General features: G+C 49.6%; 2 protein-coding genes across 3 annotated transcripts in view; both read left to right on the top strand.

Moving 5' to 3' along the window:
• DMRTC2 (DMRT-like family C2) overlaps positions 1–4,828 on the top strand; it is a 5,357-nt gene extending 529 nt beyond the window's left edge. Inside the window, exons 2-9 of one of the 2 annotated variants that reach the window (XM_010862974.1) lie at positions 618–845; positions 934–1,088; positions 1,368–1,444; positions 1,741–1,924; positions 2,080–2,206; positions 2,969–3,029; positions 3,178–3,349; positions 4,272–4,828. In XM_010862974.1, the coding sequence (XP_010861276.1) occupies positions 622–845; positions 934–1,088; positions 1,368–1,444; positions 1,741–1,924; positions 2,080–2,206; positions 2,969–3,029; positions 3,178–3,349; positions 4,272–4,384 (1,113 nt within the window). In that variant the 5' untranslated portion in view covers positions 618–621 and the 3' untranslated portion in view covers positions 4,385–4,828. Of the gene's footprint in view, positions 1–617; positions 846–933; positions 1,089–1,367; positions 1,445–1,740; positions 1,925–2,079; positions 2,207–2,968; positions 3,030–3,177; positions 3,350–4,271 lie in introns of those variants that run through there. The other variant, XM_010862981.1, reaches the window with a different exon arrangement.
• A 4,661-nt stretch (positions 4,829–9,489) lies between these two features.
• The window catches only part of RPS19 (ribosomal protein S19), a 7,927-nt gene continuing 4,864 nt past the window's right edge, over positions 9,490–12,552 (top strand). The window contains exons 1-3 of the mRNA XM_010862994.1: positions 9,490–9,813; positions 10,290–10,360; positions 10,644–10,744. Coding sequence (XP_010861296.1) covers positions 10,290–10,360; positions 10,644–10,744 — 172 coding nt within the window. The 5' untranslated portion in view covers positions 9,490–9,813. The remainder of the gene's footprint in view (positions 9,814–10,289; positions 10,361–10,643; positions 10,745–12,552) is intronic.

The raw sequence follows: 12,552 nt of genomic DNA on the forward strand, positions 1-12,552 counted from the left end.
CTAGATCAGGGCCTGGCACGTGGAAGGGGCTCAGTAAGCCTTTGCTGAGGAAATGAAAATAATTCTTGAAAGTGGGACAAGGGATTCTTGAGAATGATATATTTACTGGGGTGCAAGGGGGTCTGATTAAAAGGGCTGCAGGGAGAGGTTGAATTGCACGGCACACATGAGGGTTAAGGATTGAAAGGGGAACATGAAAGCATGTGTGGGAATTGGGTAACTGCAGGAGGGAAAGATGATAATTGCGGAAGAGGATGCCAGGAAAATCGTGGGAATGGAGTGGTGATGAAAAGGGGAGTGTAAGAACTGTTGCAGGGGGCATGCGAGTGCCTGAGTGTGCCCCAAACTGGTATATGTGCTTGGGAAGGTACAGATGAGCAGAGAATAATGTTTGGATCGAAAGATACATAAGAAAGGAAAGAGGAGAGAGGTTCTTGGAGAGGAGGATACCCTAGGAAGGGTGAAGAAGGGAGAGAGCCAGGGGAGAATCAAGGGTGACAGCTGAGTCCCAGGATGGGCAAACTGGGAAAACCCTTCTGTTGTGGTCTCCCAGAGGCAAGAAGGACAGTCAGGACAGGACCCACGTGGCCACCCTGACCCTCCACTCCTGCCCCTAGATCCATGGACCCCAGTGAAATGCCTGCTGTCCACCACTGCCCTTCAGACTCTGCCACAGGGGGTGAAACCAGAGCCCCCCAGGGCATGGAACTTATCCCCAGGAGAGCTGTCAGTCGCTCTCCAACCTGTGCCCGTTGCCGCAACCACGGTGTCACTGCCCACCTCAAGGGCCACAAGCGCTTGTGCCTCTTTCAGGCATGCGAGTGTCACAAATGTGTCCTCATCTTGTGAGTATGAGATCCAGAGAAGGGAGAGGATGGGCCTCATCTAAAAGGTGGCTGACTTGACTTTTGACTCACAACTCCCCCTCTTTAGGGAGCGCCGAAGGGTCATGGCTGCCCAGGTGGCCTTGCGTAGGCAGCAGGAGGCGCAGCTAAAGAGGCACCTAACCCAGGGACTCATGAGAGGGGCAGCTCCTCCCAGAGCTCCCAGCCGTGTCAAGAAGGGAGTCACTCGACCTGGGGTCCACTGTAAGTGTCACTGGCTGTGGCCAGAGGAATTTAGGCAGGAAAAGCTTAAGTAGGGAGAAGAGCCCCACTCTTGCCACTGAATTGATATATGATCTTGGGCAAGGAGTTTCTGTTCTCTGGGCCTCTCCCTGCCCAATGTAAAATGTGATTAAGTGTTGGAAGGATGTAATGAGATCAGGGGGTAGAAATGGGACAGAGGGAGATAAAAATTCAATTTTGGGCTAGAGTGGAGGCACTCAGGAGAAAGAGCTTCCCAAAGCTCTCCCTGGTCCCTCACAGCTGGAAAGGAGAACATAGCTCCCCAGCCTCAGATTCCCCATCATGTTGTTCCACTGGCACTGACACCTCCTGGAAAGGTAAGGAAGGCCTGTGCCAGTCCCAGTGGCACAAGGTCCCCTTGGGCCCTGAGGGAGTGACTCCTGTCCTAGCCCCTGCCCAGATCCCTTCCTTTGTGCCCACAATACCTGGGTTCTAGGTCCAGCCCTGACTTGCTATGTAATCTTGGGCAAATCACTTCTATTCCATGGGCAAAATGATGGGGTGGGATTTTGCAGCCCTTCAAGCTCTGAAGTTTTGGGGCCCCAGTTCTATCTTAGAACATTCCTTCTCCAGCCTTAAACTTGACTTCAACCCGTGCTCCCTGCCATTGCAGGAGAACTCTCGGGGCCCTCTGCTGCTCAGTCGTCCCCCAGAAGCCTTGCCTTTGCCCTGGACTCCAATGCCTCCAGGCCCTTGGGCCTCTGGGCATTGGCTGCCTCCAGGCCTTTCCATGCCAACCCCAGTGGTGTGCCGCTTGCTGTGCCAAGAACCTGCTATCCCACTGCATCCTTTCCCTGGTAAGATGAATTCAACGTTAATTCAACAGATATTTGAATGACTGTGTACCACTGTGTCAGAAAGAGAAGAGCGAAAGGATACAGGGTAGGAAAAGGCAAGACAGAAGCCGTGACCTCTGAACACTATATACTTTGCATTCTCTTTTCCTCATTAGGTTTTGACCCTGGCACCACCCTCCGGCTGCCCACTCATGGGCCTCTCCCAACCTGCACAGGATCTCACCCAATACTGACAGCTCCTCTTTCTGGAGAATCCCAAGGGCCTTCTACCCTGCCCCGCACGTGAGTAGGGAGAAAAAGACATGTGTTTGTAATGTGCCTAACCCTGTGCTGGACACCATAGTAGATGATGAAGAAAAAGACTTAAGACTATTGTGTGAGGCAGAGCTCTCCTAACTGGCTAGCTATGAATCTTTGTACAAGTATCTTTACTTCTCTGAGCCTGTCTCCTATTAGTAAATCAAAGACAGTACTATCTTTTGGTAATACTAAGAATTAGCAATAATATATTGAATACACTTAGCACAAGCCTTGGCCTTAAACAAATAGTGGCTATTAAATCTGCTTAAACAGATAGGGTTGAACTGCCTACTGACGTGAGGGGTCGGGGGACATGATGGTAAGAACTTCAGAGGCCTAGGAGAGAGGCCAGAGGCCATTAGACAAAGTTTCCTAAAGGTTGGCTAAGCTCCTCAAGTTCCATGGGGATTAAGGAACTGGGAGGGAAGAAAATCAGACACTGGTAGGGCAGGAACAATCATTCAAATCCCTCTAGGTGTTTTGTCCATTGTTTTTTAAAGTGACACCAATTGTTTCCCATAATCCTTACAGTAGCTCTGGGAGTAAGAAGCTGTAAAACGTTTCCATTTTACAGAAAACAAAGCAGGGCAAACAGAAGGAGGGACTTGCCCAAAGCCACAAAACCTAAGACCACAGGCACTCAGAATCCCAGATCAGAACACAGCAAAATCCTGTTCCTCTTTTCATGTATACATGTCTGTCAATGAGTTTAATCACCCTGGCATCTTTTTTCCTTATTTCCAGATGCTCAACTCTGATACTCCAGCCCTGTGGCACCCCAGACCCTCTTCTGCTACAGCCACAGGTCCTGAAAAAGAAGTGGGATCCAGGACCCTGGGAGGAAGTTCAGCTTGGGGAAGGGAAGAGTAGGGAATAATGAAGTAACCGGGGACAGGGAGCCTCTGGTGGGTGGGCAGAAGTAGGGATTCCCAGTCTGCATCTCTCCTTTGCAGGCCCCCGGACCCTCTCGCCTGACCTGGACCTCTGCCTCCTCAGAGTGGCAGCTGCAGCGGGAGGCAGCTGAGGCTCTTGTGGGACTGAAAGATTCATCTCAGGCTCCCCGCCTGACTCCTGGCCCCGCCAATCCTGCTTGGATCTCCCTGCTCCATCCTTGTGGCCCACCAGGTAACCTGTTCTCTAAAAGGAAAGGATGGGAAAGGCATGACTGAGAAACAGAGGTGCTGGAACAAGCAGGGACTAACCAAGGAGATCAGGAGGTCAGCAAGTTGAAGATCCCAGGCCCCACGCTTTTCAACCTAGCCCCTTAGATTACAGTTGAGAGTTATTCAGTGAATTTATTTTTGTGTGTGCTCAAAAGCAAATGTCCAGTGCCCTGATGTCAAGGAAAGTGAGGCCCTGAGAGAGGCCTGAGAGTATACAGCAAGTCAGTGGTAAAGCCTGGTCTCCTCACTCCAGCCCAGGGCTTCTCTGGACCCACAGTGCCTGCTAAAGTCTGGAGAGGGACTGAGGAGGTATCAAGAGTCTGGCCTGGACCCTTAATAATTGCTTTTAAACAGTTTCCTATTTGGCAACTTGCCTTTAAAGGCATCCTATTTGGAAAACCTGGATGCTTTCACAAAGTTAGTGATAAACTCGAAGAGAGCTACAAGAATTTTGAGGCGTGAGAAACACCTATGGGGAAAGGGAAGGCTGAGATTTATCCTGTCCAAAATGATGGGTTGGGCATGCAGTGCAGGTGAGGAAACTGGCCTGAAGGAACTGCTGAGAAAGAACCAGGTGAGTCTGGAAGGGCTTCTGATCATGGAGGTAAACAAGCAACCATACATGAAGGGGAACAAGGGAATATTTCTGAGCTAGGCAGGGATGTATTCAGAGACTCTGAGCTTTAGAAAGATAAGTATGGTGGCTGTGATGGAGGGGTTGGATGAGGCAATACTAGAAGTGGTAAAATCGGTGAGGAGGAAGTGTTTGCTATAATCCAGGTGAACAAAGATGGGCCTGGATATTAGATGGGGTAAAAAGGGAGGGTTTGCTGGGAGGGGAGATGGATGTGACCTGGTCTTGCCCTCTTGCTTCCTTCCTGTAGCTGCTGCTGGAGGAAGAGGATTCCAGCCTGTTGGGCCCTCTCTCCGGCCCAGCCCAGCCCCTTCCGTGGCTCTGCATATTGGGCGACTGGGATCCATTTCCCTCCTAAGCTAGAAGCCCAGAAGTGGAGACCCCTGGGGTAGGGGGCAGCAGCAGCCTGTAGGCATTGCACATTTGGTATTTTACTCACAGATTTCTGCATGGAATTTAATGTAGTACACGCTTCAGGCCCTTCTAAAGCTCTCAGGTGCTTTGTTAGCTTTTGGTTCCTTTTGTAGCATGGCCGTCTCCTTGGCCAAAGGTGGATATTCTCTTACCTTCCTTGGGTCCTGGGACCTTTTAAAATCCCCAACAAAAAGAAAGTGCAGTTTAAGCTAACCAGTATCTAAATAGATTTCTGCATGAGTTCATGTTCCAGGGTATTCATTTGACATGTGATTCTGTATATACCTATGCACTCATGTCTGCCTCCATGAATGTGAAAACAGAAGAGTATTTTCGTTTTGTGTCTTGGTTTGTGTGAGTAAGCAGGAAATAAACCAGTATTGTATTAAGCCACTGAGATGTGGGAGTTGTTTTTTTACCACAGCTTAACCTAGATAGCATATTAAAAGTAGAGACGTTACTTTGCCAACAGTGGTCCGTCTAGTCAAGGCCATGGGTTTTCCAGTGGTCATGTATGGATGTGAGAGTTGGACTGTGAAGAAAGCTGAGTGCTGAAGAATTGATGCTTTTGAACTATGGTGTTGGAGAAGACTCTTGAGAGTCGCCTGGACTGCAAGGAGATCCAACCAGTCCATCCTAAAGGAGATCAGTCCTGGGTGTTCATTGGAAGGACTGATGCTAAAGCTGAAACTCCAATACTTTGGCTACCTAATGCTAAGAGTTGACTCATTGGAAAAGACCCTGATGCTGGGAGGGATTGGGGGCAGGAGGAGAAGGGGACAACAGAGGATGAGATGGTTGGATGGCATCACCAACTTGATGGACATGAGTTTGGGTGAACTCCGGGAGTTGGTGATGGACAGGGAGGCCTGGCGTGCTGTGATTCATGGGGTTGCAAAGAGTCGGACATGACTGAGCGACTGAACTGAACTGAACCTAGTCTATCCTGAGGGACAGAAAGGACTTGTTCACTTCAGTCCTCAAAATGAAAGTCACTTACTCAGTAACTACCACAAGTAACTACAAACTTGGATTTCTTTGTATGGCCAGGTAAGAAAGAGTGGTAGGGAAACACAGTAGTTGATTCACTGATTGAATAATTAAGTGACTGCTCTGTGCCAAGCATAGACAGTTTCCAGCTGTTCAGAGGGGCACAGGTTGAAATACCTACAGGGCCAAACAGATCATATAAATGAGTAAAGAAGGCCAGAGGAGCCCTGGCAAACGGAGAATGCATGCCCCACCTAAGGGGGCAGCTTCCTTTTAGCCCTAGTGAATTGTTGCCAGGCAGGAATGTGGGCTCAGTACTGCCATATCTTCTGATTTTTTAAGAGAAGCTGGAAAACTAGATTTCTGTTTTACATTTCTTAATTTTCAAATGCTGGCTCAGTTTTTCTTTGAATCCTGTGCTGTGCTTAAATCCTATGTAGGTCAAACAAAGCATACCTTCAGGCCAGCTTTGGTCAATGGAATGCCAATTTAAATGCTCATCTGTTGTTTAGCTGCTATGTCGTGTCTGACTCTTTGTGACCCCATGGACCCTAGCTTGCCAGGCTCCTCTGTCCATGGGATTTTCCCCGACAAGAATACTGGAGTGGGTTGCCATTTCTTTCTCCAGGGGATCTTCCCAACCACAGGATCAAACCCACGTCTCCTGCATTGCAGGCAGATTCTTTACTGCTGAGCCACCAGGGAAGCCCCAATGCTAATCTAACATAATATTTTTATAATGGGGAGACTGAGACCAATCAGAACAGGAATAATCAAATTAGTCTTTATAAAAGGTTTTTCCTAAACTTGGGAGGTTCATGTATCTAAGATTTGAAGGACCTATAAAAGCATGGTGACAATTATCATTTATTGAGTACTCACTGTATGCAATTCCCACATATCCTCACAGCAACGCTGTAAGCTATGCATGATTACTCTGATTTTACAAACAAAGGAACAAGCTTAAAGAGAGAAAATGACTTGTCCAAGTATTTTAGGAAAAATTTGTAGGCAAATACTGAAGAAAGGTTCCTTTTCCTTGCCAGGCCCAAATCAATTGTGCTTAGTTGCTCAGTCGTGTCCAACTCTTTGTGACCCCCATGTAAGCCGCTAGGCTCCTCTGTCCATGGGGATTCTCCAGGCAGGAATACTAGAGTGGGTTGCCATGCCCTCCTCCATGGGAACTTCCCAACCCAGGAATCAAACCTGGGTCTCCTGCATTGCAGGTGGATAAATCAATTAATAGATAATTTTTATAATACAGAGAGTGAAAAATTCAGGAGACAGACAGACATCCCAAGGGTTTTTCAAAAAGTCTTTGCTTTTGCATTCAAGATAGCAGTAAGTAGTAATATCTTACTCACATTTGTTTCTTAGTCCTCTGCTGTCAAGTTTTTCTTCTTGAACTGTTCCAAGTACGTGGTGACCTGTTGAGCTATTCCAAAGATACGAAGATTTGGAGACCCCCATCCCCATTCCCACTCTTAAAAGGGCCAAACAGAAAGTTCATGCCTGGGAGGATGATTCTGCCTGGGCACTGATTCTATTTCCTAATGTTACCTACACACCTCTTTTTATTCAAGATAATTGATGGTGATGGCATCCAATTACAACTTGCTGTTTTCCAGTTTGGGGTCTTGAGAAGATGAGTTGCTTCTAATTCTAACAGATTACAGAGCAACAAATCTCTAACACTTCTCAGGACTAGGACTCAGTGCAGGATAACCAAAGGATAACCTAAGTCGGTTTACACCTTCCTTCCCTGACCTTGTTTTAACTTAGATGTATGATTGCCCCTTAACAGACCTGCCTAAGCCTTGTGCCATGCTCTCTCAGTGACAGAGAGCCAAGCTCTACAATCATGGGGGAGGGAAGCATTGCAACATGCTAAGACCCTGCTATTCAGGGCTGACCAAAGGTCCCCAGTACACCAAGCTCACACAGCTGGGAACAGTAAAAGAGAAAGTATAATTTGAGGTTAAAGGATGACATGAGAAAAGGGAGGGGGAAAAAGAAAGTGATGAAGACTGGAGAAAGGAGCTGGGGGCAGGCCACTCCTCATGGACCCATTTCTCTGCAGCCCATCTCCCCTTCTTGTCAGACTTAGCAGGACCTTTTACAATCCTGGCTAGATCTAGTTTGTCTGTCAAATTGTCAGGGCGCCCCCATTGCTTCCCCAACCACTTCCCCAGGGAGAGAGGTGGAGGCTCTGCAGAACTCAGGTGTGGGGAAAAAGGCCGGTTTACAGATTGTTCATGCTCCTACATGGCTGAAGCATCCTTCACTTGCAGTTGTGAGGAGCCAATGGGCTCTTGGCCTCTGACAAGCCTTTGGAGATTAAAGCTAATAGACTGTAAGCACTGTCTCGTATGTCACTCCCTTTCCTAGCACCCATTACCAGGTGAGGAAAGGTGTTGCCCAGGTCCAACAGGGTACTGAGTAAATCATCCCTCTTCTAAGCTTCCTTCATGTATCATCCTCATTCGTGTTCTGCAGAAATCAATGAGTTTCCAGATTTGAAGCATCATCCTGCTCCTCTCCAAAGAGACACCCACTTCAGGAGCTCCTTTTACATTCTGCCCTTTGGGAATCCACACTCTCTTTCACTCAGTCCTGTGTGAACCTGGTCCCCTCCAGACTATGCTCCTTGACCAATGTAGCACCATCATACCACCTACCCCCATCCAGTTCTCTACTCAAACCCTCACTGCCTGATCCACGAGACCTCATCCTGCATCCCTGTCACATTGTGTAGCTGGCTCTGCAGCCGCCAGCGTATATTCACATAGACAATTCTATAACCCATGCCCTACATAGACCCTCATCCTTTTCATCTGACTTAATATCTCTAATAAGCCCCTTAGATAGACTTCCTTACATTCCTCAGGGGCCCTTGGCCCCTAGTTTACAAGCCTGATCACCTGGGCCTGTCCAGCCACGTTCTCCCCTCTAACAGAGCCTGCATGCAACTCCTCTCTGGCCACTCAGCATAAATGACTAAACACGCTGTCTTGATTCCTTAGGAATTTTTTTTTTCCCCTAAAAAGTCCATGTACTGTAACATGGCTTCATCACAACATGAACAACTTCCCACCCTCAAACCATTTTTTAAGAGTTTTTTTCTTTCAAGCAGTTTTGAGGTTCATAGCAAAATTGAGCAGAAAGTAAGAGCTCCCATATTCCCCTCGCTCCCCAAAGCCTCCCCTCCTATCAGCATCACACATAAGAGTAGTACATTTGTTAGAATTGCTGTCTACGCTGACACATTGTAGTTTACATTTAGGATTCATATTTCAATATTTTCTCCTCGCAGCAAGTCAGCAACTTCATCAAACCGCAGGTGTGTCCTCTGTGTTCTTGGACTTTAGTCGGATTAACCTAGATAATGCATGTAACACTGTACATGTTTACCTGTTTCTTGCACAGAATAGGCACACAAAAAACATTTGCCGATAGAATTAGTATTGTGTGCACTTTGTCTGAAGAGGGGCTTCCCAGGTAAAGAATCTGCCTGCATTGCAGGAGGCCTGGGTTTGATCCCTGGGTTGGGAAGATCCCCTGGAGGAGGGCATGGCAACCTACTCCCCTATTCTTGGCTGGAGAATCCCCATGGGCAGAAGAGCCTGGTGGGATACAGTGCATGGGGTCACAAAGAGTCTGACAGGACTGAGTGACTAAGCACACACACATGTCCGAAGAGACTCGAGCTTTAGGAAGCAGAGCTGAACTTCGAAGGTCCCGCCTCTGCTTCCCTGTTCCTGCCCTTTTCTGCTCCCCGCCTCCAGGGCCTCATTCACACTACGCTCTCCAGGGCCACGGTGAAGCAATTTCCGCCCTAAGAAGGGTGGGGCTTCCGTCTCCTGCTCTCGCGAGTACTGCTGGTCGAGAAAGGGCGGGCTGGCCGCCTTTCTTCCGTGTCCTTCCTCTGGGCTCCTGGTCACAGTTCCGCCCTTACTAGCCCCACCTTCGACCAGAAAAGCCACTTGCACTCGGAAAAAGGGGTCGTCCCGCTGGAGGCGCCGGTCTATTTCCTGCCCAGCCAGTTTCCCCGTAACTTCCGCCAGGAGATACAGCCTCCGCCGCTATTCGTTCCATTCCACGATTGGTGCAAACGAAACTAGATTCCCTCCTGCTCGAGATTAGAGCTCCTCACTCTGTCTCGCTGCAGGAGAAAGAAGAGCGAGGAGGAAAAAGCTTCCACCCTCCCACCAAACCCGCCCATGTCCGCGGAGGTGAAGCCGCCTTTGCCCTGAGAGAGGTGGAGCCAGCTTTTTTGTAAACCCGTTCTCGCGAGCTCTAGGAACTCTCGCGATAACTGACGCCCGACTTGTGCGCCCGGGAAACCCCGTTGCTCCCTTTCCCCTGGCTGGCAGCGCGGAGGCCGCACGGTAAGAAGAGTGCTCCGGAACGACCCGGGCGCGCGGAGTCGGGGCTCGGTTTCCGAGCCCGAGGCACGTGCCTGGGAGCTCCGGAGCACCCGCGTGGGGCCGTCCCGCCCCCTAGAGCCGCGGCCACGTGCGAGCGGCAGGTCTGGACATGTCTGACCCGCGCGGTCCGGAAACCGCGGCTGGGCCAGGTGGACACCCGGGAAAGCGCGGGTGGCGTGGAGGGCAGAATCAGGGGTTTGCTACATACAGCGTCTTCACAAACGGGGTCAGGCAGTGTTAATGCGCCCCAAAGAGACCGTGGTCATCGGTAAGCTCTGTAAGACCCTCAGGCGCCGGGGCCTCTAAAGCGGGGAATTGCAAGTAGGGCCTTCGGAAAGTAAGGGGAGTGCGGCGGTTCCGTCGCCGTGGGGCTGGGCCCCGACCGTTGGCAGTCTTCTCCATCCATCCTGTGTTCTCATGCTCGATCTTGCCCGCAGATGCCTGGAGTTACTGTAAAAGATGTCAACCAGCAGGAGTTCGTCAGAGCTCTGGCAGCCTTCCTCAAAAAGTGAGTGTGGGGACTGGGTGGGGGTCGAGTGGGTGGGGGCTCTGGTCTTGCCCGACGCCTCTGGGCCCTCGGGCTTTCTTTTTCTGGCTGGGGGAGCTTGTTGGAGGTTAGTGTGGAGTCCACTCTTTGTACATGAGGCCTGGGTTGTGTTTGAGTTTCAGTATTTTTCCTGTTGTGGGGCACATTGGGCTCCTAGTGATGTATAGTTGTGCTGACGGAAGGGAATTGGGATGGAGTTTGTGGAGGCTCCTGAATTGTGCCTTTCTGGCTGTCCTGGTCCCAGGTCCGGGAAGCTGAAAGTCCCTGAATGGGTGGACACCGTCAAGCTGGCCAAGCATAAAGAACTTGCTCCCTACGATGAGAACTGGTTCTACACACGAGCTGGTGAGGAACTGGGGCCTTTGGATGGGGCGTGGAGGGCGGGGTGTCCCCTTTGTGAGGTCTTACTTTTCCCCCAGAAATTGCGAGAGAAATATTTGACTGTCATTGCGTGCTTTGTGTGATGTAGGGTAATTTTGTGTTGTGATATTTGTTCATTTGTAAGCAATTTTACGTGAGGACCCTTGCTTTCCTCGGAGCCTCAAGGGAATCCCAGGGACAATGAATAAAGTGTTCATCTTTTGCCTAGAGGTAGTTCGTTTTCTAGAGAGTCGTTGTGCTTTCAGTGTTTGTTTCCTGTTTTCATTCACGTCATCACACTAGCCTATCTCCTCTTTAACAAGATGTTCATAACAAAGGGGTTGGAAATGTGACCCAGTTATTCTAAATCTTGACAAGTCTCAAGTGCTCAGAAAACGTTATGGTCACCCTGTACCACCTCCTTCTGTTAGCCTTTTATTAATCCTTCAGTAAGGACTGACTTAAGTATAGCCCCTGACTGCACAGTGTTAGTACTGTCTTGTCTGTCTTTTTAATGATTGAAGTTTCTCCTGTGTCCCCCATGAAGCTTATCTTGGGAGTGGGGGATGGGATTCAGCCCTGGATTGTTCCAAGGCAGCAGCCTCTGCACAGGCCTTCACTATGGCCTCCCAGCCTCTCCACTCCCAAGCCTTCCTCCTCTGTGAAGTGGGTTCTGTCCTGACCACAGCTTGTCTCCATGTGGGAAGCAGAGTTTAGAAGTTGACAAAACTCCAGCATGACTTTGAGAAGAGCTGGCCTTGGTCAAGTTGCCCAGTACCTCAGAACATGAAGTGTTTGTAGTCTGAGCCCTGATGACTGTGAGGTGAGTGGGGTAGGTAGCTTATCCACCTACTCACTTCAGTGTTTTTAGAAAGAAAGATGGGGAGTGGGACAGCGTGGACAAGACCGCCACTGCCACCCCATCCATCCATCTTGGCAAGCAAGGTTTGTGTGGTCCTGACTGCATTTTTGTGATGCCCAAAATTTGGAGAGAGAGTAGTTTTTCTCATTTCGTGGGTGAATATGCACGTGTTATACAATCTGTACCTAACAGAAACCTCCCGTATAGGGACTGGTGGTAGCTGATTCACTGTTGATGTCAGAGTGGTCAAGACATGAGGTGTGCCTGCTCCTGAGACCACAACCCACTCGGCCTTGTCATCACTTGGAGTTGGTGGTGGGCAGCTGTCTTCCCTTGGCAACATTCTGTACTTTGAGTTTCTAGGTAGCGGGAGGTTGGGGGGTGGGGAAAGGCCGTGGGTAATACACACCTCATTGAGCCTGCTGGTCATCTCTGCAGTTGCTGTGGCCCTTTCTGTCCATTGTGTACCTTCCCTAACATCTCACACTGGGTGTGTGCCCTCTGCCTGCCCTGCTGGTCTCCCTCTGGATTTCCAGAGCCCCCTTTTGTCTGGACTTTCCCAGCTGGCCTAGTGGCACAGATAGCAGTTCTAGACCGAGGTTTGTCAGGGCACAGACATGGTTACTTGTTTACAGTCACAGCAGAGGCCAGGGTTGGAGCTATGACAGACTACTGTCTGGCCCTTAACAGGAAAAGTTTGCCAACCTCTATTGAAATCTGGAGTGCTCCCACTGAGTTTGTTCAGTTCATATTCCTTAGAGGAGAGTCATGCAAGATAACTTGTTTGCCCAGGAGGAGATTGAGGTACTGACAGATGAAGACCCTGGGAGGGTGTGGCAGGCTGATCTCAGGTGTAGATTACAGGGGCAGGGTAGGTGACAGGGCCTTCGTAAGGGTGGTCTGGAAGAGGTGCGGTTATCTGTAGGGATGA

Source organism: Bison bison, unplaced genomic scaffold (assembly GCF_000754665.1).
Source record: "Bison bison bison isolate TAMUID 2011002044 unplaced genomic scaffold, Bison_UMD1.0 scf7180017858349, whole genome shotgun sequence".
Lineage (NCBI taxonomy): Eukaryota > Metazoa > Chordata > Mammalia > Artiodactyla > Bovidae > Bison > Bison bison.